This window comes from Numida meleagris, chromosome 26, assembly GCF_002078875.1.
Source record: "Numida meleagris isolate 19003 breed g44 Domestic line chromosome 26, NumMel1.0, whole genome shotgun sequence".
Lineage (NCBI taxonomy): Eukaryota > Metazoa > Chordata > Aves > Galliformes > Numididae > Numida > Numida meleagris.
The window spans coordinates 1,821,706-1,847,742 of NC_034434.1; the positions used below are offsets into that span (position 1 = coordinate 1,821,706).

The window sequence follows — 26,037 nt, forward strand, 5'->3', positions numbered from 1 at the left end:
CTAACGCGCATGCTCGAAAGAGCGCGCTGACCTCAGCACGGCACGCACGCACGCACGCACGCACGTACGGGCGCACGCACGCACGTCGGTACGGCGCTACATTCCGTCTCCACCCCCCGCCCCGGTAACCGGGGAAGTGGCGGTCGGCGGCTGCGCTGCCCGGGCGGTGAGTGAGGGGCGCGGGGCTGGGTAGGCCAGGCCGGGCAGCGCGGTGGCTTCTCCCCTGGCACCTCCCTACGGGCACTGCGGGGCCGAGGCCTAGCGCGGCGGTGGCGGGCGGCTCGAGCCCGGCCCCGGCCTCCACAAAGGGCCCGCCCCCGCGAGCGGGAAGGGCCGTAAGGGGCCCGGCGCTGTGGGGGTGGGCGGGCAGCGCCTCGCTCCTCACCCCCTGCCTGCTCTGCTGCTAGAGCGCGGCGCTCCAGGTGCTCCACACCGGCTCCAGCTCTGGTGGTCCGCGCAGGGTCTCCCGGCATGCCTTTTCCGGGGCGGGGGGGCGAAGCCCCGCGTTGCCGCACGGTTTTCTCTGCGCCCCGTTGCCGTCCCGGTGACGCTCCGTGAGCAAAGTAACCGTTTGGGAGCTTTTCACACGCGTGACGGATCCAGTGAACGGTTTTTTTCTTTCTGGGTTGGTACAGTGAGGAAGAGTCCCTAAATTCAGGCGCTGTAACTTAAAAGATTGCCCGCTGTGCTGTCAGCAGCAGAAGCGCGGCGTGCCAGCCTTCATCCGTCCCTTGGATGTTCTGGTAGATAGCCCGTGGATGCTGCACATGCAGGTGGGCAAGCTGCAGGCAGAGCAGGATAGGGCAGTCAGTGGCTGCTGCAGGGAACTGAAAAGCAGAGTTTGCCCTGAAGTGAGCCCTGTGTTCTGGACTCGGGATTTACCAAGCAAGTCCTGAGCTGCTACGTGTTCTGCACAGGGTGCAGCAGCAATCTTGATTCTCAGATTATGTTAAACTCGTTTCTTTTGCCGTTGCGTGATTCCCACTGAATGGGAGAATTTCTGTAGTAAGACTTGTAGCTGTTGGACCATCCCATTCCAAAACACTTGAAAGCAGTGGGGTCGTACTCTTCTTGGCAGCCTTCAAGCTGTGACTTAATTGATCGTGCGAAGGAAGTAATTAAATTGCTTGAAATGGAAAGTGTTGTTCCTCCCGTGTTCCAGGTTCTGGATTTGGGTTTGTTTGTCTTACATCATAAAAATGAAAAATGTAAGACAAACAGGACAAGCAACGTATGCTTAAGTAGTATTTGAGAGACATAGTCTGTTTTAAAAGTGAACTTCTTTGTTTTATTCTTTTTTCAGGTTGTAGATATGCTTAAACTTATAAGAAAAGAATAAAGACTAAATCCTTTTTGGGGAACAGATCAGAGTCTTGTCAGTTATAGTTCCCAGGTCTCTTTATCTTGAGTACAGCAATCTACTTTCAAGAAAAATCATGGCAATTGTCAATGACTGCCTAAAGCAGAAAGGCATTAACTTATCTGCTCTGATTTTGACAGATCTACTGAGGGCATCATGAATTGGAATAAAGGTGGACCTGGTACGAAGAGAGGCTTTGGTTTTGGTGGATTTGCCATAACCCCTGGAAAGAAAGAGGAGCCTAAGCTTTCTCAGCAGTCTCACAGTGCTTTTGGAACAGCCAGTTCATCTGCTGCGTTTTCAAAGTCGGGACCTCCACAGCTGCCTTCTTTCTACAAAATTGGATCGAAGCGAGCAAATTTTGATGAAGAAAATGCGTAAGTAGGGTTATTTCTTGCGTTTCTCCTGTTCTATGTTTTAGTCTTTTATAGTTTCCAAGATCAGTGAAAGTATTTGTGACATCTGTGAGATTTCGATATTTACAAAAGCTCACTCAACAATAAATAACGCAGCAATAATATCAAAGAAACCTGAGTTGGTCACCTGCAGGAAAGTCCTGCATGTGCACTGACTTTTATTATCCTTTTCTACCTGGGAAACTCGTCTCAGAAACCACGAAAGACAGCGTGTTGCTATGGGCTCTGTGCTGACTAGGCTGGTTTGCTACTTCTCAGGTACTTTGAGGATGAAGAGGAAGATAACAGCAATGTCGACTTGCCGTACATTCCTGCAGAGAATTCCCCTACTCGCCAGCAGTTTAATTCCAAATCAGCAGACTCTGACAGCGATGATGATCCTCTGGAGGCATTCATGGCTGAAGTGGAGGCAAGCCCCAGCTCATGAAATGTTTATTAATTCACGTGGCAGTACTTCTATCCAGTCAGGAGCAGCAAATGCCTGTCATGGCTTTGGCAGCTGTCTTCAGAATGTCACTTAGCTTTTGTTTTCTTTATGTAAGATACTGCTAATTAGATCTCAGAGGTGAATTAAATGGGGAGATAGTCAATGCAGTTTCTAGTAGCTTGTGTATTTAAGTGTTTTGGGCGTGCTAAGACTACACAACAAAGAGTTTTGTGTATCTCTGAGTACAATGCTAAGGATTTGTGTGTTTTTCACAGCCTGAATGGAAATGACTTGTGTTTATCATGAATAGTTCCATAGCTGCAATTCTTAGCTGGATTCTATCACGCTGTTTTCCGAAGAGTGCAGAGAATTTATTTTTTCAATAATACTGCCATGAAATTATACTTAAATTTCTGAGGAATTATGAGGAGAATTTGTTCAGTGTAATAGGATACGGGACAAGAGAAGGTGTATTGTCTTTATGGCACGGTGGTCTAGTTATGTAGGAACAATTTTTCCTTCCCAGGTTTTATCGTCTTGTTATTTTTTTAACGTCTCACAATTTTATAACCTGTTAGGATCAAGCTGCTCGAGACATGAAGAGACTGGAGGATAAAGACAAGGAAAAAAAGAATGCTAAGTAAGTTCTTTACTGTAATTCCCATGCCTAGCTATGTCTTGTATGGTGCTAAGAAAATTCCAGTGCATTTTGTTGATGTTCATTGTTCTGTAGATAATGTGAAACAGTACTGCTGTACCGTAGCACTGGAGATACTGGAGACTCCTCCAGACTTGAACTAGGTTTTAAGACATTCCCTGTAAGGTGGTGCATTAGGTAATGTGTGACAATTGGGACGCTAAATTTGGAGATTAAGCAGGTTACATTTTTGAAGCTTATCTGTCTGTTTTGATCAAGGTAAATAATTACGCGGTTGATTCTTGATATAAATGTCAGAAACATTGGTAGGACTTGCACTGCATTGCATGGGGTTGATCAGATTATACATGGTCCTGAAACAGAACACCGGATCCAAATCACCACCTGGGGAAGTTCTGAACCGGATTTGCACTTCCTGGCTCATATTCCTCTTCAGTTATGGGACACCTGGTAGCATCGAGAGCTTAGACCAGGATGATCTTTGATGTGGCTTCTACTGGGAAGACGGAATCCTAATCTTTCATTCTCGTTAATAGAAGTAAAATGAAGTCTTTGCAGGGTCGCTATTACGGTTGACACCAAAGATGAAAACTCCATGGGTTGGGCTTATGAATGTTACTGAGTTGTTAGTGTTGTGTCTTCCACAAAATATGGAGCTCAGCACTAATCAATTGAAAGTATGGAGCTGAGTATGTGGAACACTTGCAGGGAAGTTTTTTTTTCTCCGCTTGTTTTTCCAGGGGTATTCGAGATGACATTGAAGAGGAAGATGACCAAGTGAGTTCCTATGCAGTCTTTCTATCTTCTTATTTGTTTTTTATCTTCCCTCCCCAAATATGTAACTGCTAGGTACAAGCAGAACTCCAGTGCCATGCACAGTACCCGGACAATTCAGCAGGAAGCTCTAGTGGTTGCCCTGCTGTCTCCACCCTTCTAGGTGTTTCAATAAAAAAAGAAGAATTCTAGGAGACAATTTTTTTTTTTTTACTTTGTTTGAGAAGATATTTTCAGTCAATTTGAATTTCAACTTCCTGTGCATCAGGTTTTTCGGTATCTGAGGGTCTCATCAAGTTTGAGATGAACTGAATCAACTAATATGGAGTGCCACTGTGGAGGCTGTTTGCAGTGCAGTTTTGTGTCTGCTGAGGGCAGGAATCAGGCCTTCTGCTCCAGTTCTGATTGAGGGTGATAGGCATCGCTGTAACAGAATAATAAGCAAAAAGGAGGGACTTCATTTCAAAATGTACCTTCCTACCAAACTGTAGTTAATAACTATCACAGTACTTGTAGTAATGCAGAGGATGGAAGGCTTGTCAGGCCCAGAGGCCTTTGCTCCCAATTTGGTGAGTGTAGCCATGCTCAAGTTCGAGCTAGGGTAACTTACACCTGCAGACAGCTGCTAAGCAAGTATGTTGTGTGCATATTCAAAAGGCTGAGTGACAATTGGCCGTGTGAATGAAAAAGCCAGATGGTTGTACACATTCCTTTGTAATTGAACCTTGCTTTAAAATCTGCTCGTAAATCTTTGCTTGAAGAAAGTCCATTGAGACTGGTGTTTCTGCATGAGAATGTCTTGATGTGCCAGTGAGACATAAGTGGGATTCTGTGAGAAGTTGTGAGCTCTGAGGGTGGCATGTGACAGCGGCTTCTAACTTGGGCTTGTGTCAGAGGACTCCTGAAATAGTTTCTTTCCCATTTGCTGTTGACTTTTCACTTCTTGAGTGTAATTAAGGGAAGAGGAGAAACTTTAGCATAGTCTGTTTATATAAAAGAGGTAAATATAGGGTAACATTGTGTTCTCTGTATAGAAACCTACAGCATTTGTGTTTTGTTCTTAAGAATAGATTCGTCTATTGTTAAAGCATTACAAGTTTTGGTGGAAGAAGCTTTTAAGCAGACCTGTAAGAGAAAAAGGTTGCTTGTTGTTTTTTCGTTTTTTGTTTTTTAAGAAAAAGAAAGCATTTTGTGGTCTAACTGAACATTGTAGTTGTTTTGTTTCTTCTTGTCCTTTTTCTGGGCAGAACTGTTGATATTTATTAGAAGAACCAGTCCTAGTGAATGTTCTGTTTCTCAATGATGTGTGTGCAAGCAAACAGCCATCTAGCGTTTACACTGTTTAAACAAGTGTCGTCTTTTTGCATCCTATTGTATGCAATTTTACTGATATGTTTTGCTGCAGGAAGCTTATTTTCGCTACATGGCTGAAAACCCCACTGCTGGTGTGGTGCAAGAAGAGGAAGAGGATAACCTGGAGTATGACAGCGATGGGAATCCAATTGCACCGTCCAAAAAAATCATTGATCCTCTTCCACCTATTGACCATTCAGAGGTAGGAAGTTATTTTCCACTCTGCTCTCTCTGAGGGATTGTAGAAAGCAGGAGCTGAGAAGCAGAGTGAAATATGTTTCTTTCCATATGCGTGGTGTTGTAAGGTGACATTTCACTGTTGTGCCACTTCAGTCAGACTGAAAATCCTTAGAATTACTTCATAATAGGTTAATGTTATTGCAGACAATTAACTTTTTCTCAAAACTTTCCCTCCGAAATTAAGATGTTCAGACTGAATTTTGAGTCTTGGGATTAACTGAGTAATTACTCTTGCAGATTGAATACCCCCCATTTGAGAAAAATTTCTATGATGAGCATGAAGAGATCACCAGTCTCACCCCGCAGCAAGTGGTGGAGTTAAGGCACAAGCTAAATCTGCGGGTAAGCATGTCACAGAGCCATCTTCTTGGGACCTTTCTGCTTCCATTCTTTCAAACTGACTTAGTAGTTTTAATTAAAAGGTTTTGAATCCCAAGCCTCTTGACACCTTCAATGACTTAGATCAAAAAGAGCTTGGTTTTCCTTAGCAGTTCTTGCAGGTTGTCTCTGAGCTTCTCTAAGTGGGCACCCAAGATTGCCAGTTGTATAGGTGCACTTTTGCTAAAGAACCACAGAGCTAAGAGTCGAAACTGGAAATACTATAAGCAAGAATTGGGTATTTTTCCCATTTGAAACATGTTAGCGTGGTGACTTCCTGTGAAGGGAACTACATGGGGAGGAGGGAGATCAATTATACAAGGAAGTAGGTGTGATTTTTAGCAACTTGTGTTGATTGACAATTTATGTTTGTTTGGTTTTTAATATCTGGAAGTCCTGTTAGCACATATGGAATTTGCACCAAGTTAAACTTAGTTCTACTAAAAAAAACCCATTCTGAGGTAAAGGTTCATTCCTGTATTTGATTTCTCTTACTGTTTTCTGTGAACCATGTTTCTATTTCTAAGGTCTCCGGTGCTGCTCCTCCAAGGCCAGGCAGTAGTTTTGCTCATTTTGGATTTGATGAGCAGCTTATGCATCAAATTAGGAAATCTGAGTATACCCAGCCCACGCCTATACAGTGTCAGGTGAGCATTGTTACTCCCCAGCATCTGAAATGCAGCTAATGGAATATGTAAAAAGGTCTTTAGTGCATATGAGGTTGCATGCACACATGTGTTGTGGTATGGTTTCCAAGCTGTCACAGAGAAGAAAATGTTTTATTTTTCTAGGGAACTGGCTTTGGTTGTTGTTAATATTTTTTTTCTAAAAACCTGAGAGGTCTTTATAGCAGCAGAAGGGATGAACTGCATGCTTCATCACAAAGAATGGTTACTGAAAGGATAGGCTCAGAGAATTCTCTTTTAGCATTCTTACAGCTGGACAAGAAGCATTTGTGGCCAGGTATATATATCCTTAGGATGTTGTACTTTACCCAAACATGGGCATTTGCCTTGAGCCTTTGACACAAGCTAATCTGCATTTGGCAATAAAACTGTGTATGCATGCACGTATGTTGCTGTGAATCCCTGGTGGCATGCTTTTCTTTTGTTATCTGAGTCATTTGTGTGACTAGGTATTCTAGGTATTCTACCTAGGTAGAATATGGGTTTAAAATTTCCTTATTTTTAGGGTGTTCCAGTTGCACTAAGTGGCAGAGATATGATTGGGATAGCTAAGACTGGAAGTGGAAAGACAGCAGCCTTCATCTGGCCAATGTTGATTCACATCATGGATCAGAAGGAGCTTGAACCAGGAGATGGCCCCATTGCAGTGATTGTATGTCCAACCAGAGAGCTCTGCCAGCAGGTATGTGTCTAGAAAGCATGCATGTGCCATACAGTGTTCTTACAGAAGAAGGCAAAATTCTGTGCAGAAGTTGCTGGAGAACCTCAGTGATGTATTTGAAAATAATTACCCTGCACGTGCCTCCAATGTAAGCTAACAGTCCTCACTTTTTGTTGAAGGATCATGACAAATCTTAAATTGTTAATTTTACACAGTCATCCCATATTATTCCTAAATGTTGAGAGTACTGTGGATCTGTTGCCACAAGCAACATGATGTGTGGAAGGATAGAGCCTGTAGCTTACACTGCAATTGGATAGCTAAATACATTTCCCCAGTAAGGGAGTGGAAATTATCCACAAGCATTGGAGTGTTCAGGCCTGAAGATTTCTGAGTAATTTCTTGAAGCTATTAGCTGCAAAGTGGATCTCGGGAGCTGGGCTCTGTTGTTAAGGTAGGTATACTTTCTCAGATCTGTGTAGCATGAACTGTGATGTGTTCTGTTGCAAATTCTCAGATCCATTCTGAATGCAAGCGCTTTGGAAAGGCATACAATCTGCGCTCAGTAGCAGTCTATGGAGGAGGAAGCATGTGGGAGCAAGCCAAAGCCCTCCAGGAGGGGGCAGAGATCGTTGTTTGCACACCAGTAAGTACCCTTCTGCCAACAGTACAGTTTTCCTGTTGGTCTTGTTGAATAACTAAAGCTGAAACATTGAATCAGAATGGGTGTTCATTCTGAACCAGGGATTTGAACGAGGACTATTCTCAAATGACCTTGCTTTTTGCAAAAGCTGGTTCCAAACTTGTGCGAAGCAATTGATGGTTGGGGGGAGTTTTATTGTGGCTGTTTACTGGGGCACTGGGCAAAAAAAAAAAAAAAAGGCGTGAGAAAACTCCTGCACCAAAAATTTGAGGTTTTAATAGTCAGTTCCCAGTTAAAGTTTGATTGAAATGAAGAATGGTCAATTTTAGGGTCTCTGCAGTGCTGCCCTTCAAAAAAATTAGCCCTAAAATTCAGCTTGTCTAGTGTAGTTGATGAGAGATTTAGTTATTTGTTTCTGAGCTTTCAATATTGACACTTACTTCTAAACTGAAGCCCTGAGATGTTTCCTGTTCTATGACTCCTGTGAGGATAAAAGCAGTTAGGTATATTAACATTTTTTTAATATGCTTACAAACTGGCTATTAATATTTATTTCCCCCCCTCTCCCAACAGGGTCGTTTGATTGATCATGTGAAAAAGAAAGCTACAAACCTGCAAAGAGTCACTTACCTCGTGTTTGATGAAGCAGACAGAATGTTTGATATGGGGTTTGGTACGTTCTGAACAGAAGTCACTGGTTTGGAAAGTAGTGGTGTGTGTTTCTCTGTTTATAACTCCTGTAGCGTTGTGTACTGGAAAATACATTAAGGAAATATTTAACATGCAAAGCTCATATTCAAGGATCTAGTATCTGTTGGTATAGAGGTCTGTGAAACCCAGTTGATAAATTCCAGAAATCTTGATTTTTATCTGAAAGTTGGTGAATGACTTAAAGCCTGCTCACTTCCATGCCTTGGTTCTGTGTGTACAAACCAGCAGTGTTGTCAGAGCTCTCTGCTTTATTGGAACACGATCAGTCATTCTGATCTGGGTGACTTTGGATTCGTGCCCAAGAATCATGGGACATTGTAAAAATCTGAGAGTTCTTTGATATTGTGAAGTGAGGGAGGCACTTGGGGTGTGCAGCGTGTACGCTGATTCAGCTCGGATCTCTGCTTAAGGAACTTTTTGCTGAACTTTGTGTCTTTGTACAGCAAAGGAAATTTCCTTGTGCAGCGAAGAGAACTGGAAAGTCACAGCAAAATCAAATAGAGCGAGAAGCATTCATTCATTCATTCATTCTATTGCTGCTTGTTAAATAAAGTAGTGAAGTTGCACTTTGAGTTATTCTACTAGCTAACAAGCATACACTGTTGACTGAGGGATTTTCCTTCTGTTTCAGAATACCAGGTCAGGTCAATTGCAAGCCACGTGCGTCCGGACAGACAGAGTGAGTATGAGCATGTCCCAGATTAAGCTACTGGGAGCTGAAGGAGGCTGTGTGGTGGGCTACCAGTTAAGGATCTGGAACGGAGATTGCATGGCTGTGTCAGGAACAGAAAATCCAGTGAGGCTTCTGCAAGACTCCGGTGGTGCTGCTCATTGTGGGCTGCTGGGAGAGGTTGCTAGTGAAGTGTGAGCGTTGAACCAGATCGTTCATCCATCTGTAATCCCCCTGCAGTCTTTATTCAGAGGAAGGATGATTAGCTGAATTAGTATTTGTATGCTTTGAGATCCTGTGTTATAAACTGGTAAAAGAAGGCTCACAGCATGCCACGTGTTCAGCTCTTGTTTCAAATACCACAAAAGGTGTTTCTACTTTGAGGAATTCTAATAGTGTGAGTTCTGATTTCCCTTAGAACTGGTAAGACAGAGTGTAGCTTCAGATCGCTGACATACAGTGCAGCCATACAGGTTCCTAAGGAGTGTGCAGTGTTTTCACAATTCCGTAACATTGATTTTTCAAGGAGATCTGATGCTGGTTTTATTTGTCCTTCAGCCCTTTTGTTCAGTGCCACCTTCCGTAAGAAGATTGAGAAGTTGGCCCGGGATATTCTGATCGACCCAATTCGAGTGGTGCAGGGAGACATCGGGGAGGTAATCACACAAATGAATCATGCCACTGTCTGAAATTTATGTTAAACTGCAGGAGTCATCTCATAAATTCAGAAGTAAATCTTAGCAAAGAAATATATTTTTTCTGTCCTTGTTGTTGTGCTATTCTTTTTGTTTTGTTTTATTGAGCTTTTTGCCAGCAAATATTCTTGTGATGTTGAGAGAGTTTCATCATTCGATGAAACAATGCTAATGCAGTGATTGATTTGTTTGCTAGGCTAAATCAGTGGAGATATCCTTCTGCTTTGTCTCAAAAGCATAAATAAAACAATGGCAGCTTTTGCAGTGGAGGGTTTGAAACTGGTTGTAATGCCTTTCAGCTGGTTTACGTGGGAATGTTGGTTCTGTACTTGCTTGACAGTAGCAGGTGAACTGTTAGCAGACTTATTACTGCAGTCGGTGACGTGGGTGGATGCACACTTGCTGTGAAAAGACTTTGCACTGTTGCAAAGTTTCACACGCTGCCTTCGGAGCATTCTTTTTTCAGCCTGTTCTCTGCATTTTTTTTTTCCTGTCCCTGTGAGGTATCCCTTAACAACAAAAAATGAGTAGCTACATGAAGCCTTGTCTTTCTAGGAACCTGTGTTTCCTAAACTTTGATTGAGAAAGGGAGCAGCTTACCTTGTTCTGTTCTTTGATCTAAATTACTAGCCTGAGAACTTAGTGCTCGCAATAATTAGCATTTAAATGTGTAGAAATCAAATCTTCCCTAGAAACTTCCAGGTAGTGCTTTTTGCCCCGCTGTACTTTTATTATCTCACTGGAGTGCATAGGGAGTCTTTATACCTGCTTTCTTTCTGATGCTGTGGACAGTTACAGCTCACGGACATACTTTCTCTGACCTCCAGCTGAATAATTTTCACTCATGAGCACCCCCTCCACCTCAAACCTTGCTCTTGCATGCTCTATTTCAGACATTGGTAGCATCTGTCACAAGAGCATCTAAATTGTAAGTGCCCATCTTCAGGTTTTTGAAAGAGTGGCTCTCCTGCCCTGCCTCTTCTGCATTGTGAAGATAAAACGATCAGCCATTAAGTGAGCAGGAGGCAGCTGCAACCTCATTCAAAGGAGAATGTCAGTTTCCTGCTCCTGCTCTCTTTATTCTCAAAATTAGCTTAAATTCCTGATTTTTTTTTTTAAATTCTACTGTCTGTGTTTTTTCTGCAATACCATCCTTGTGTCCTGCATTATTATTATATTGTGTCTGGAGAAGAGGAGGCTCAGGGGAGACCTCACTGCTCTCTATAACTACCTGAAGGGAGGTTGTAGTGAGCTGGGGGTCGGCCTCTTCTCTCTTGTAACAGTGACAGGACGAGGGGAAATGGCCTCAAGTTGCACCAGGGGAGATTTAGGCTGGACATTAGGAAACACTACTTTTCTGAAAGAGTGGTCAGGTGCTGGAATGGGCTGCCCAGGGAGGTGGTGGAGTCACCGTCCCTGGAGGTGTTCAAGAAACATTTAGATCTAGCTTTGAGAGACGTGGTTTAGTGGGGTTACTGGTGGTAGATGGATGGTTGGACTGGATGATCTTGTAGGTCTTTTCCAACCTAGCTAATTCTATGATTCTATGATTATTGCTTATTTCTCTCCTTAGGCAAATGAGGATGTTACTCAAATAGTGGAGATTTTCCCCTCTGGCCCCAGCAAGTGGAACTGGCTGACACGGCGCCTGGTGGAGTTCACATCTTCTGGGAGCGTTCTCCTGTTTGTCACTAAGAAGGCAAATGCTGAAGAGCTGGCTAATAACCTCAAGCAGGAGGATCACAACCTGGGGCTCCTTCATGGTGACATGGACCAGAGCGAGAGGAATAAAGTCATTTCAGAATTTAAGAAAAAGGGGATCCCAATACTGGTAGCTACTGATGTAGCAGGTACGTGAATTGATAAGAAACTGCAGCTCATGCAAGTTGTGTGTATCAGCAGAAGAGGTCACCTGCTTCAGTGGATGACAGCAAGGCTGACTCCTGCACCTGCTGCACACTGTTTCCCAGATGTTTTTCAGAAGTACACAGTGTTAGCAAGGGGTTTTATTTTTAGAGTTTCCTGGTGATGTTTAAGTTGCAGTGGCAGATATTTATGTATATTTTAATATACAGAAAGTAAATAAGCTGCTTCTGAAGGAAATAATTGCTATTCGTTAATTATTAAGCTGACAAATTTACACATGCTTCTGTGAAGAGGTGGAAACACTTGAGGCCTTCTCTAGAACGGCTTTTGTACCCAGATGTTTAGCTGAACAAAGAATGAATTTGGAGGTCCTTTACTAAAGACCTCTTTCTCTCTTGAAGTAATAGTTATTTGAAGCTGTATCTTCCATCTCCAATCCTGTGAGCTTGGTGGTGAGGGATTTTACTGCACTTAAGATAACAAGGGGTTTTAGCCTACAAAGGATGTCTGAACTAGGATCTGTTCCTGTGGAAACCCTCTTCATGTGCTGGAGCAGAACGATGTGCTGGTATGAATGGCATTGCTTTGAGTCCTTTCAGGGTAATGATCCTTACCACTGTATTGCTCTTCATTACAGCTCGTGGGTTAGATATTCCTTCCATTAAGACTGTGATCAATTACGATGTGGCTCGGGACATAGACACGCACACACACAGGATCGGTCGCACTGGCAGAGCCGGCGAGAAGGGAGTTGCCTACACCCTGCTGACCCCCAAGGACAGTAACTTCGCTGGGGATCTTGTCAGGAATCTGGAAGGTGCTAATCAACACGTTTCCAAAGAGCTGCTGGATCTAGCAATGCAGGTACGAAGCGATACTTTGTGAGTTGAGGGCTCTCAGTTAGCGGACAGAGAAAATAAGGAGCTCAGAGACTTGTTTCTGATTCCACCGTGTATTCTCAGTGAACTTTTGGCAACCTGTGTTGTTTTTAAGTGGGCTTGGTAGTGAGGTTTTTTTAAGTAACTTCTGAAAGAAAGGAAGATGCGATGATTTTGGACTGCGATGTGTAGCCTACTCTGTTATCTTATTACAGTCACATTTTTGCTCTGCGTTTATGGCAGGTACCTAGAAGACACAAGTCAGTTGAAAGCTAAACTAAAAAGTGATTACAGGTTAATTCACTCTGTGGATTGGTTGTTGCTCTGCAGTGCTGTCTGACAGGCTTGCTGTACATAGGTATGACCGATAGCTGAAACAATTGTACTTGCACCACAGTGCTTGTCAGCTCATGAAGTTGCTGGCCATGTAGCTGCAGGGGAGCTGAGGCTTTTTGATCATCTCCACATTCAGAGGTGGATTAGCACACTTCTGACTTCATCACCAAGCAGCTCGGACACTAGCTGCTAGAAGTAAATATTTTTTTCTGATGTACAGAAGCAATGTTTCCAGCAGTGACAGTTTGTGATGCACAGCTCTGTAGGCTGCCTGTCAGAAGAGAGGATAGAAGCTGAATGGCTTGGCTTATGGACTCACTCGGATCTGAACAAACTACCGGGCATGATGAGAGATGTAGCTAACCATTGTTTAAAAACCTGGCAATGGGAGTTCTGCTTGGGTTGTTCTTTCCTGGCCACTGCTTCTTGCAGGAAGTTTCACTGACAGAACTTCATTTCTTCTTACCTAGCCAATGGACCAGATCTATAAAACCCAAGTACGAGTAAATGCAGACCTCTCCAGTGAATGATGTTAGAAATGGCATTTATGCCTGGGTTTAGAAGAAGCAAACCTCCCAAACTTTTAACATAAATGAGAGCTCAGCACATAAATGCTCCTTATGAAAATGGATTTTGTAGTGAAAGCTTCAGAGCTGTGTGACAGGGCTGTCTGCAGCTTAGTTACCAAGCAGCATAGTCTGCCCTGTCCCATCCCCTTGCAGTAGCTGTGTTGTGGATTGGGAAACAGTGCACTTCATATTTTTCTTTTGGAATGCTCAAAATCCTTCTTCTCTAAGTTTCATTGCCTGTTTTTATCAAGCTTCTTATTCCCTGTGTTGAGAAGCCTTTGCTTTTCTTTTGTACAGAACCCGTGGTTCCGGAAATCCCGTTTCAAAGGAGGAAAAGGCAAGAAGCTGAACATTGGTGGTGGTGGCTTAGGGTATCGCGAGCGTCCTGGTCTGGGATCAGAAAGTTCTGTAAGTAGAGATGCTCAAGAAGTTGTTCACAGTTTTTGTATCTTCTAAACTTAGGACTGCTTTTTTTTATGTAAAAATTGGTGTCAGTACTAGAGTACAACCTCTGCTTTCACAAACTGACATGGGTCTGGCCATGCTAGGAAAAGAACTCATTGCCAACATTGACAGGAACAGAGTCAAACTGCAGACGTGTTGGAAATGCATCGTGCTCATCATTATTCCAAAAATCACAGCCGAAGTCTTGTTCACACTTTGTCATGCTTGTGACATCTGTGAGCACCACCATCTGAGAGCATTTTGTTATGCTGTAGGGAGCCGGTAAATGTGGTTGCTCTGTTGAACAGTGAGTTGCTGAGACCGCCTGCACCTTTACTTTCCTGTCGTCCTCAAGATCGTAGGGCAAACTGTGCTGCTGCTCAATGCTCTCTGAAGGTCCATGAACCTTAGTGGGTGTGTTCCCTGAATGCAGAGTGAAGATAAGTTTGGAAAAATGTTAGATTTGATGTCTCTCTGTTGGGTGAATCTCTCCAGTTGTCCTTTATCGTTCTGGTTAGGACCGTGGCAACAACAACAGCGTGATGAGTAACTACGAAGCATACAAGCCATCGTCTGGGGCAATGGGAGACAGACTTACAGCAATGAAAGCAGCTTTTCAGGTTGGTTCAATCCAAGTTCTAACTCAAGAGGGAAGGAAATAAGGTGGAAAATGTTTGCTACTGGTAGTTCAAAACAATTTTTTGCTCCCTTGAAAGCGCAGAAACCCTGCTGACTTTGGGGAGATTGAGTTTGGCAGTTGCAGCCGTGTCTCCTTCACTTGGGGCGTAGAGTCTGAAGTGGAAGAATTAGTGTGCAGGCTGGGCTGAACATATTTGCACAACATTAATTTGCCAGATTTTTTTGTGTTTTGCTGCCTATTTGCTCTTTTTCCCTTCTGGATTCTGTTTGTTATTATGCTTGATCCTGTTTGGGTTGCTTAGCACCAATAGTGTAACTGCACTCAAAAGAAGCAGGGAACAGAGAAACCTTTCTCTCGAGTGTAAAAATTCACCCCACAGCACAGAAGTTCCCTTGTTTCTGTGGTCAGGTAGCAGGTGTCTGCCACTAATTCTGTGTTGATAAGCACGGCAGGAATGTAATTGCTCCAAGACTGACTTTTTGTAGGAGCTCTTTCTCCTGGGGACATCCCAAAGTTCAAGACAGGCTTGTGTACGCACGACGACTGTGTGTTCTGCGGTGCAGCGTAGAGGCAAACATGCTCTTGTTTTGTTTGTTGTTTTTTTCTTTCCATCTCTTTCTGGCAGTCTCAGTATAAGAGCCACTTCGTTGCTGCAAGCTTAAACAACCAAAAGACTGGAAGCTCTGCTGCTGGTGCTAGTGGCTGGACAAGCGCAGGGAGCTTGAACTCGGTACCTACAAGCTCAGCGCAGCAAAACGCCGCGCGTCCCGACAGCCCCATTGCGGCCACCGCGGCAGCAAAGGGCGTCCCAGGTTTCACCAGCACCGGGACTCTGAGCAGCGTTCCCACCTTCCCCAGCGTCGGAGTACAGGGCTACAACAACAGCAACGCCAGCGCCAATAATCGAGAAGGCATCAGCGGCGCCGGCGCCGGCATCGCTCCTCGTGGCAGCGGCGGCGGCGGTGGTGGTGGTGGCAGCGGTGGTGGCGTTGGTGGCACGGTTAGGGAACGCTACAACGACAACCGGAACAGTCGGCACAACGAGGTCCCGCGCCGCGGGGAGGGCGGCGGTCGCTACAACGACGCGCAGCATCACGGAGAAGGGGCTGGGCGCTACAGTGACGCTTATCGCCACGGGGACGGCCGCCACGGGGACGGCCACCGGCACGCCGACAGCCGGCACTTCACCGACACGAGCGGCAGCAACCGCAACAACGTCGACGGCAGGAATGCGGGTGAAGGCAGGAACAACGAGAGCAGGAACGGGGAGAGCAGGAAGGATGCCGGCAGCCGAGACAACAAGACAGATGGCTTTGCTGTGCCAGAGCCCCCAAAGCGTAAGAAGAGCCGATGGGACAGTTAAAAGCTGGTGCTCGGCAGCCTGGAATTTCTGCAGGTAGTGTTGTCTTTTTCCAGAGGATTTCTTGGGGTGTTTTTTTTTTTTTTTTTGGTAACTGGTTGTTGAGCAGCTGGGGGAGGAGAAGGAAGCCATGCAAACTCCCCATGCACGTCTGCGCCGGCCCATCTGCAGACATTCACTCTAATGATGTGTACATGCAATGCTTAGTCAAAAAGAAATCATTTTGATAAAGCTACCTGGGTTCTGCTTTGAAATGTTCAGTGCTCAAATAACTCTGCTGGATTTAAACAGACCTTCTTGACGAGAAAGAAGCTGTTTCATGTCCTTGGAACAATAAGAAACTGTTTCAGGTTGTCTTTTCTTAACCAGCGTACCCACTTAGAAACCAGTCCATCTAGAGATGCTCAGGACCCACCTGTTTAACATTAACCTTCCAGCAGTTTGTTCGGTATGGTGAGTTCTTCTCCAGATTCTTCTTTTCACATCATCTTTTATCCCCAAATAAATTTTGGCCTCCAGATTGCCCCTTCCATCTCTCTCCCTGTCACTCAAGAATGTATCAGTTTTCGTTGCTTTAAGTGGGATGGAGCAAGTTGAATTTTCTTTCCTTTTAACTTCTTGTGAAAGCTGTTCAAGGGATCCTTCTCCAGCCCAGTTAACCACAATTTCACAAGTGGAGGGTGGACTCCCTGCTTTGCCTGTGCTCAGTACAGCAATCCTATTGCCCAGGTATCTTTTTTTTCCTTGAAAAGAACCTTTTTTTTTCCCCAATCACCTTCATTTCAGCGGAAGCCTGCATAGCTAACATGTCTCTCTGCTGTGCCTATGCACCCTCTGTTATGAGAGGGCTGATTGCTTTCTTCAAAGTAAAAACAAAAAAAAAAGGGAAAAAAAAAACCTGTAGATATGCCCACAGCAATCAAAGGCTGGTGCCCCCCCATGAAATGAAGCTAAATGAAGAGGCTTCATTCCGAAATTCAGGGACCTGATGCTCAGAAGCCTTTAGGGAGAGCCCGAAAAGCAACTGATGGAGTGGAACAGCTCAGAGATCGCCCCACATTGGACACGTGTAGTTCAAACTGTCAGATCTTGCTTGACCGTTTTTAACTCATTGTGTGTATTACCCCTTTTTTAACTTCTTTTTTTTTTTTTCCTTGCGCCATGAAGGTAAGGAGGAGCTCTTGTGTTGAAACACGTCAGCACTCACCTCTGTCTTGTTTCTACCGCGAGAAGTATCAGAAACTGTCAGTTTTTTTGTGACGTTGTGGTGTTTTCTTTATCAGCTGTGCATTTACTTTCTGCTTGCTCTAGTAAATGTTTTATTACTGGGACAAAACCCCTAGCACGTGCTTTTCATTCTCCACTTTTTCCTTTGGCTCTTCTGGCACTGGGATAGAGATGGATCTGACTGCATCCCTTTCTTGCACCAGAAGTTTTGGGTTGTAGTTGAGAAAATAATTCCAAAACAGTTTGGAAAACCATGCTTAGTCTCCAAAGCCTGCTGGGGATTAGGTTATCCCCTGTTTTACAAGTAGGCAAGTCCAGGACACGTTGCTTACCCCAACCTTCCAGAGTCATTATAGGGCTGGAAAGAGACCTCAGCAACACTCCGTGGTCTGACTTGCCTTGCAAATATCCTAGATTCAGTTAAGACTGTGGTTTGACTCTTTGGGCCCCCCCACTAAGCAGCTCTGATGCAGTTTTCAGAACAGCTTCCACTTGAATTATCCCATCACTTTTTGCACCAGTTTGAGCTCTGCAAGACTGAAGAGTTTATTTAGTATTCAGTATTAAGACGAGGATGCTCTCCTGTGGCAGGGCAGATGTGGCAGCTGTTCGGGAGCCTCTGCTGGATTCCCCTTTCCTTATCACACTTAGAGTTCATCACAATTGAAGGTTTGAGTTCTAAAACCAAGAAATGGCTCTATAATGTGCAGCTGCCATCTGCTGCCTCCCTCCTTGGGTTTCAGGTTGCTGCCTCCGGGAACTGGCCTGTCTGTAGCATGTGCTTTCTCCCCTTCTTTTAAATGCATCCCTCTGCTGTTTTGATAGGATTACTGAAATTCCTCACCCCTCTCTCAGCTACCGGGAGCCCCTGGAGACTTGAACGAGTAAATATTGATCAGTGACAGAGAGCTATAAATGTCAGTTCACAGGTCCGTGTTAGATGGATAACAGGGCTGATTCCTTTTTCCACAGAACAAGGTAGCAGTGTGAGCTGCATGCCAACTACCCTGAAAAAGAGTCTCTCTCCTTGCAGTGGCAGGTTCTGCTTTCTTCCAAAGAGACAGGAACACAAATCAGCTGAGCAGATAACTACAAGAAGCTCAGGTTTGTGAAGTATAATCCTGTTCCTGCCTCTCCGCTTACGTGTCAGTCACCCCCTGTCTGTTGTGCTGCACAGTGGAGCAAAAAAAAGAGTGGGAGGTGATGAAGATGTGCCCTCTTCCAGACCTGGTGCCCCTCTCTGCCCCGCTGTCCCCTGGCTAGTGGTCCCCCCCAGTGATTTCTAATCCTTGTGACTCGGTTTACGTCTCAGCTTTTCACTGGAAAGGTCTGTGAATGCGCACAATTCTTCACGTGTCCTCTGTCGCTATCTTTATTATGAAATTATTGTCTCATTAGAACAAGTATATCCCCACCCCAGCAGCGTTGTCGTTCTCTCTCCCCACCCATCTGTCTGGGCAGGGCAGCGCAGTATTCTCAGGAATGTCTTTTCCCAGCGGGGTGCTGTGGTTTCCCAGCAGCGAGCACTGTCTCGCAGGGTGGGCAGCAGGGAGCTGGGGCTGCCTCGTGCCCCAGGATCGAGCAGGGAGGGCAGAGCTGGGGGCTGTGATGCTGGCTGGGCTTCCAGCCCTTCACACCCTCTGCTGTCCTCCTGTAACCAATTGCTGCGCGCATCCATGGGCTGTACAAGGATGGAGGTGAGGGCAGGGTGAGCTGCTCTGCCCCTCTCACGCTGCCAGCCCGGGCTGTACAACAGGAATGGGCGCTGAACAGGGGAGACAGACTTAAAGACGACAGTCTCCTGGGCTCGGCTTTGTATGCACTGGAGCTGAAGTTACTTTCCAGACCATCACAATAGGGCATTGAGCCTGGAGGACTGTTTCCTGTGATGATTCAAGGCTTTGCATGCAGACATCACTTACACCAATCACCTGCACGTGGAAGGAAATGAGGTTTTGAACTGCTGCTCATTTTTAGGCCAGGTGGGTACGAAAAGGAGCAAGAGCGCGTGGTCCCTTGGCACGCTGCCTGTGAGGAAGAGGGCAGTGAGTCGATTCAGCTGCTGTCCCCCGGCCCAGCTCTCCATGCAAGCACAAAAGTTGCCCAAAACACAGAGACCAGTCCAGCTGGGAGATGCAGTGTTAACGTCACAGCATCGTCTCCAGCTCTTTGTTCAGATTGGGGTGACTCTGATCCGGGTCTCTCAAGCCCACGGTGTTTTCCCCGCAGGTTTTCTGGCTCATCTCCCGCGTCAGACGGGGCAAAAGTTCCGTGGCACAGGAGCTGGGGCCGTGGCCTGGCAGGCTGCCACGGGCAGGGAGGAGCAGCCCCCGGGGCTGTGTGCCCCCTGGCCCTCGCCCCGTGAGGCTCACGCTGAAGCTCGTGGTTCCGTGGGACACCAGCCCCCCGTAACAGCAGCTCCCCGCTGCGCTGCTGGCACGCGCCTTCTGCTTGAAGTCCAGCGCCAGGCTTCTCCGAAAATGGGCTTTTTTAATCTCTGCCTGCACCTGCGGGAGAGATCAGAGCTGCTGGTGCTCAGAGCCAGCAAAGCAGTCTTCCATTCCTAAAGCTGAGTTCTCCCTCTGGGTTATCCCGTGCTCGGGGTGGAGGTTAACACCCCTGACCTAAAGGTGCTGCCCCCGCTTACCTCCCCGTTGCAAAAGCAGTAGATAAATGCCACAAAGAAACCCTGCCAAAAGAGATGGAGGAGTTTGAGTTCTGAGCTTGGATTCCCGGATGAGCATCGCTGTGCTTGGAGCATCGTACCTGAGAGGAGTTAAAGAGCATCTCGTAATGCATCTGGATCTGCCACAGGACCCCGGAGACTTCGGTGTAGGGCATGGCCATGAATACCACGTAGTGGACTCCGAAAAGCGGCATCAGCACCAGCGTGGACTTCAGCAGCTTCCTGGGAGGAGAAATTGGCTCGTGAGCTGAGACCTGTCAGCCACCCCCTGCAGCCGGCCCCACAGCTCTGCTCTTGGTTCACAGCCCTATGGGGCACCATCCTCATGAAGCGGGCAGAGGATGAACTGGGCTGGGGCTGGGGCTGGGGCACGGCTCTGCTGCCACCAGCACTTGCCTGTACTGCTGCCGGGGGTCCAGCTTCCCCGTGTTCCTCTCCCAGAGTTTGGAGGCCAGCACCCGCACGATGTTGAGGAAGAGGACGAAGTTCACCTGCCAAGAGCCACCCAGGGTGGGTTTGTTGCCTGCAGGGACCCAGCCCTGTGGCTGGCAGCAAACCAGTCCCCTTTTCCCCAGAAAGAGTTGCTAATTTCCTACCACAACAGCAGCCAAGATGGGGACCTGGTAAATCCACTTCATGTTCCCTGCACTGAGGTCCCAGCACCTGAAAAGAATGGGGAGGACACACTTCAGAGATACCTGCAATCCTGGTGGCCAATGGCTCCCTGTCCCCCCGCCACCATCCCCATCTCCTGTCCTCCCTCCTTCTCCTCTCTTCTGCCCCAGAGTCCATGGCTGGGAGAAGTTTGGGGATTTGGGTAAATCATCTTGGCACCAATTATCAATCCATGTACGATGTAAGCCTGCACCCGGCTTCCTTCCGTGAGCAGCACAAAGATGTTACCAGTCTCGATTACTGGTAGTTTTATGAACAAGCCTTGTGTGTTTGTTGACTCCTCTTGTTCTTTTTGGAAGTCTTTCCTTTTCTGAAGTTCTGGTGCCCACAGATTTCTTGCTAGGATTTGCCACCTGCCTTCCCCTCCCCAAAGAACTGCTGGAGGAGGTGAACCTACGTACTGCGTGTCTGCCAGGGAGGCCCTGACGCTGGCCCAGATGGACACAAACACAGCAGGAAGACCTGGAGGGACAGAACACATGAGGAGCATGGCTGAGATCGCTGTTTGCAGCCCAAACCAGTTCGTGGTTTTAAGTCACACTGCCCTCATCGGTGCTGCTTGGCCGTGGCTGATGCCCTGGCTCCTTGCTGGTTTCAGCAGCCCCAGTGTTGGGTTGGAGTCCAAACTCACCCCAGCCGATGATGATGAGGACCCACAGGTAGTTCTTGTTGGAGAGGAAGGCCATGAAGATGAGGCTGTGCAGGTAGAGGCCTTCCACCAGGATCCAGTAGTGGTTGGTGGCCAGGAAGTAGAGGAAGAGCGTCACCACCAGCTTGCAGCCAACCTGCAGCGTGGGTCAGAGAGGTGCCTGCATCAGTCCTCCTCCAGAGCTACGTCTCCTCTAGGTTTATCCCTTCAACCCATCAGCATCAGCACGGGGAGAACACAGCTGGGCTGTGGTTGGCCCTTTGTCCCGTCCCTCCCAGTGGCATCACCCCAAGTAACGCAGTCTGTATCCCCTCGCACCCAAGTTCCTAAATCCCCTTTTCCCCTGATCCTGCCTCCGTGCCCCGCTACCAGGTGGCTGCGTTGGCCCGGCGAGGGGCCCAGCTCTGCTCTGAGATCTTCCTCCCGCAGCTTTGCCTCGCCGCCCAGCGCGCCCGAGTACAGCACCGCGTCCTTCAGGAAGATGCTCGCTGCCCGGCAGATGAAGGAGGTGAAGAGGTGCATGTGGATGTAGTTGCGAGTGCAGTGCAGGCGCCTATGGAGAAAGGAGTGATGTGAGCCCAGCCCCAGCTGCCCAACAGCTCATTCTATGGGGTGATGGGGGCCTGGACATCAGCTCCAAGGTGTCAGCCCCCGGGGAGGCAGATCTGGGAGAGAGTGGGTCTTCAACACCTTCAAAAATGATGTGAGGGGAAGCTGGTTGTGTTGATCATGGGGAGCCAATGAGACTTGATGCCTGGGGGCTTTGGGAATGGCCTGGAGTGGTTCCTGTTCCCCCAGGGGCTGCTGCACACAGGGGCAATGGGGAGGTTCCCCCCATGGGGACAGGGGCTCAGCTCCTCCTTACTTGAAATAGGAGAGGATGCAGACAGCGACGATGAGGGAGGCCAAGGAGACAGAGTAGCCGATCGTGTACATCAAGTGCAGGCGGTCAAACACCTCCTGGAAGAGAAGGGCTCTGCTCCAGACCTCCCGCAGCCTGTGGCCCTTCTGCCTCTGGGCTGAGAGTGCAGGGAGAACTGGGACTGCTGGGGGGGCAGAGGGGGACCTCTGAGCCCTGCTCCCATCCCAGCCCCTTTCCCAGCACCTTTGAGTCACCTTCTCACGGCTCCGGCTCTCGGAGGAGAAGAGCACAGCGCATTCGGTGTAATTGGCCCAGGTCTTGTTGAGGCTCAGAGCCACCTCCCAGGTCCCATAGGCACTGCAGTACCTATAGGCACGGCCTGGGGACAGAAAGGGGCTGTGAGAGCAACAGGACCCGCAGCAAACCCAGCAATGTCCCCGAGGTGATTCCTGAGGTGCTGCCCAGCTGCGAGTGCTCACCTTTGTGGTTGAAGTCATAGATGTAGTCGGGGCAGGGCACGGCCACCTCCTCACTGGGAGAGCCCTTGGGCCAGCAAATGATCCCGTCCCATTCTGGGAGGCAGCTGGTGTCTGACCAGGGGGCAAAGACACTGTGCCTCGTGTCCCAGTGACACAGCATCCATCCCATCCCATCCCATCAAATCCCATGCCTCCAATCACGTCCACATCCCTTCCTCAACCATCACATGCATCCCATCCCAACCCATCCCATCTCATCCATCACATGTGTCCCATTCCCATCCCACCCCTGTGCTCTCATTTGCAGTGTGCGTGGAGCAATCCGATGCAGCCAGCGCTGGCTCATCAGGGTGAGAGCTTGGTTAGCAGCTAATTGCACGGAGAGCAGCCGCGGTGCCAGGAGCTGCACAAACCCACACCAGGACCCCGCGGTCCCTGGGAACTGTGTGCCCCCCCCCACGTGTCCTGCTGCCTTCAGAGGGGACACAGCCAGGTCCCCCAGGCCCACCCATGTGCAGGACCGGGCGCTACCTTTGACCTTCTCCAGCTGAGCTCTGATGTCTCTCTGACATTTCTCCCCAGCTTCCACCAGGAGGTAAATCTGCTCTTCCTTAGTGAGGACGTCGTCAGGGTCCACCTGCCCGCAGAGATAGGGGTGAGGACTCTGTCCCACTGGGGCCGCCGCCGTCCGAGGGCGGCTCAGATCTGCTCTGTGCTCACTGTGCTCTACTGCTGGAAACAAAGGCTGCAGCCCCACGGCACTGTGCCCTCCCTGGGAGTCACAGGATCACAGAGTCCTGTTTGGGAACACCAAGCACTACAGAAGAGCAGAGCGACGAGGGATGCGATTTGGGGCCGGGATGGGCAAAGCAGCATCACTGGCAACAGAAGGAGCCAAGATGTGTTTGCGGAGCAGTGTGGGGCTGCATTGTGCCATCACTGTCCCGTCCCCCCCCACTGCTGAAAGCCATTAGTGGAAGCGCGGAGCCACAAGATCCCCAACCAGCACGGTCTGCAATTAGCAATACATAATTAAAGCCAACAGAGCAGAGAGACCAAAGGAGCCGGCACACACTTACCAGAGCCCGGGCAGAGCCCAGCAGGCAGCAGCAGAGCAGAGCAGCCACGATGCCTCCCCCACCCACAGCCCCCATGGCCCCACCATGGGACGGAGCCAGCGAGGGATGGGAGCCGTGTCCCCAGCGGCGCAGTGCTGCGGGCTATGGGGTGAGCTGGGGCGCGGGGCGAGGCGCAGCATCCTCGGGGAGCCCCCTCCCAGCCCCGGTCCCCATGGAGGCGAGGTGTCAGTGGGGCAGTGCTATGGGGATGGACGCTCGCACAGGGCTGCCACGCTGCGGATTCGCCCCGCAGCCTCCCCTGCTCCCGTCCCGTGCTGGCGTCCCGCTGGCTTTAAGCTGCTCCTGGAGAGTGTGCAAACAGTTCCCGGTGGGATGGGGATGGCAGAGGTCTGTTGGCTCAGCCCTAGGTGCTAAAATCCTCTTTGCTCGAGGCAGATTCCTCCTTTCGGGTCGTCTCTCGCTGCCCAGCAGCTCATTTTTCAGCTGTCACGCATTCCCCCACCACCCCAAGCCCCAGACTGGTCCTGAGGAGCCGAGGGAAGGGGAGTGCAGCTGGAGGTGGGGAGGCAGAGGGTGCGACACGTGAGCCTGTCTGTGCACTGATGCTGCTCTCAGGCAGCGCTTTAACCCTTTTCCTTCTCTTGGGATCGGGGATCAGCCCCACTCCTCCCAGGGCTTCCTGGAGCATCTCACTGCACGCTGTTCTGCAGGGCCACCTGGGCACACGCCAGCATCGGGTCCAACACCATCCCCATCGCTGCAGTCCCTTGTCACCCACATCCCCATGGGGAAGCCCTGGAGCCGTCCCATTTTGGGACTGTGCCCACCTCCAGCTCGCTCTCACCACCCCACTGGCTTGAACACCTTGTGTCCCCCAAAATGCAGCCCCTGGCAAAATGGGGCACAAAGCCGGGCATCCTCACCCCCGAGCAGGGTGACCTCAGTGGGATGAGGCCAAAATTCAAAACCTCGCTGCAAAACCCTGGGAACTGCAGGACCCTAAACCGTGGCTGGGGGTCTCCATAAATGGCAAAATCCTGCACAGGGCAGAGCCAAAGGCCCCCGCCCCACCCCAATGCATTTTCCAGGCAGAGCTCTGGTTCTGGCCAGGGGCTGCATGGAGGAGATTGGGCTCTGCTGGGTTCTGTCGGCGAGCAAAAATCTCTCCGATAGCTGCGAGGGCAAAGCAGATCCCAGGAGCTGCTGCAGCTCACTCTGACTGAACCAGAGAGGAAAAGTGCAATGGGATGCAGCTGTAAACCAAGGAGGGAGCGGGGCAGCTGCCCCTCACCCCGGCCCTATTTAGACCCCCACCCTGAGCATGCTCTGGGGGTGGTGGTGTGTTTTTTGGTTCGTGGGGGAGGTTATGGGGCTGTTGTATGGGCTTTCAGGGCAGGAAATTGGATAAGCAGGTGATGGCAGGAGTGATGTTTTTGGGGGCTGGTCTGGGTGCTGGTTTCTGGCCAAGGAGCTCCCGCTGAGCGGGGCTGGAGGTGGAGGTCACTGTGGAGATGTGGGCTATGCGTGAGCTGATGCCGATGAAGGGGGGAAGTGAGGCACGGGGAGACTGGATTCTCACTGCAGGTGAAACCTGACCCAGACCTGGAGTTTGCAGGGAGCAAAACATGTTGTTTGCTGCTAAATTGCTCGCTGTATTACACAGAGATCAGGGAAGCAATCACAGTAAGTGACGCCCACCAGCCCCATCATGGAGCCCCCGCATCCGTGCTGGGTGCGATCACCAGGCGATGGCACGCAGCGAATTTCCTTCCTTCTGAAGGACCCCCATGACCCCGCTGCTGCTGGCACACCCGGCACTGAGCAGCATTCTGCTCTAAGAGGCTGCGGGGGCTCTGGGTGCAGGGCCAGGACCCCCCACCCCCCCTTCCCAAAAAGATGAGCCCCGAAAATGAAGTTGATGGGAAAGCTGTGCTCAGAGTTAATTTCTGGGGCGGAGCTGTTCCACCCAGCAGCTCGCTGCTGTCCCTGCAGCCGATGCCCGCACGTGTTGGACAGAGCAATGAGGCCTTGCAGCATCCCAGGAGATGCTCCCAACTCCTGCATGTAGTTTTTCCCCCTTTATTTCTGTTACCACACCCCAGCTCTCAGAACTGCTCCCTCCTCCGCCCACGTTCTGATGCTGTACATGAAGTGATGGGTTTGGATGTCACGGTTTGATCCTTGAGCAGCGTTTTCGGGCTGCTGAGCCCCGGAGGAACCTCTGCCCCTTTTGTAGTAGGCTCCCAGCTGCCAGAACTTTCCCCTGCTGCACGAGAGGCTTCATTTGTCTCCCCACCACAAAAAAAAAAAAAAGAAAAACTGCTTTTGGAAACCTCCTCCCCCCTCCAGGAAGCACCCACAGCAACGCATCCAGCGCCCGATGGGGACACGTAGGTGAAAAGAGCCCCACTAAAGCCCCCAAGGTTTGAATGCTTGCACCCCCCGCAGCCGTGCAGCTCCTCCAGAGCCGCTCCCATGCGGCTGCGTCCTTGCAGGCACCGAGGGTTTAGGGTTTGGTGCGTGGCCCCACGCAATGCAGGTGCCACCTGGGGAAGCTCTCAGGATCCCAGAGCTCACAGGCGAGCCCGGAGCATCCAGGGCAGCTCGAGCGGCTT

General features: G+C 48.8%; 2 protein-coding genes across 3 annotated transcripts; one reads left to right on the forward strand and one right to left on the reverse strand.

Annotated features, from left to right (window-relative positions):
* DDX42 (DEAD-box helicase 42) lies at positions 15-17,018 on the forward strand. Of its 2 annotated transcripts, XM_021377779.1 has the most exons (18): positions 15-166; positions 1,501-1,737; positions 2,035-2,185; positions 2,782-2,843; positions 3,602-3,638; positions 5,041-5,190; positions 5,466-5,570; positions 6,134-6,253; positions 6,798-6,974; positions 7,471-7,599; positions 8,170-8,269; positions 8,939-8,986; positions 9,536-9,633; positions 11,246-11,522; positions 12,176-12,402; positions 13,619-13,729; positions 14,284-14,385; positions 15,031-17,018. In XM_021377779.1, the coding sequence occupies exons 2-18, from the start codon at positions 1,517-1,519 to the stop codon at positions 15,766-15,768; spliced, it is 2,853 nt and encodes a 950-aa protein (XP_021233454.1). In that variant the 5' UTR covers positions 15-166; positions 1,501-1,516; the 3' UTR covers positions 15,769-17,018. The 2 variants fall into 2 exon arrangements, with proteins under 2 accessions (XP_021233454.1, XP_021233455.1); XM_021377780.1 differs by lacking the exons at positions 15-166; positions 1,501-1,737; positions 3,602-3,638 and having other exon boundaries at positions 2,116-2,185.
* Positions 16,886-25,903, reverse strand: LOC110388477 (parathyroid hormone/parathyroid hormone-related peptide receptor-like). Its single transcript, XM_021377806.1, has 13 exons — positions 23,423-25,903; positions 22,875-22,980; positions 22,344-22,454; positions 22,119-22,243; positions 21,868-21,962; positions 21,372-21,555; positions 20,985-21,138; positions 20,755-20,815; positions 20,275-20,341; positions 20,071-20,169; positions 19,759-19,896; positions 19,640-19,681; positions 16,886-19,499 (listed from the first exon to the last, which is right to left on the reverse strand). Exons 1-13 carry the CDS (start codon positions 23,495-23,497, stop codon positions 19,140-19,142), a joined length of 1,617 nt encoding a protein of 538 aa, XP_021233481.1. The 5' UTR covers positions 23,498-25,903; the 3' UTR covers positions 16,886-19,139.

Coding starts and splice junctions, on each gene's coding strand:
- LOC110388477 (XM_021377806.1), bottom strand. CDS start 23,497: ATGGGGGCTGTGGGTGGGGGAGGCATCGTGGCTGCTCTGCTCTGCTGC. Junction 20,170..20,274: donor CCATCTTGGCTGCTGTTGTG/GTAGGAAATTAG, acceptor GGCTCTTGGCAG/GTGAACTTCGTCCTCTTCCT. Junction 19,682..19,758: donor TGCTCTTTAACTCCTCTCAG/GTACGATGCTCC, acceptor CTCTTTTGGCAG/GGTTTCTTTGTGGCATTTAT.
- DDX42 (XM_021377779.1), top strand. CDS start 1,517: ATGAATTGGAATAAAGGTGGACCTGGTACGAAGAGAGGCTTTGGTTTT. Junction 2,844..3,601: donor AAGGAAAAAAAGAATGCTAA/GTAAGTTCTTTA, acceptor TTGTTTTTCCAG/GGGTATTCGAGATGACATTG. Junction 9,634..11,245: donor TGCAGGGAGACATCGGGGAG/GTAATCACACAA, acceptor TTCTCTCCTTAG/GCAAATGAGGATGTTACTCA.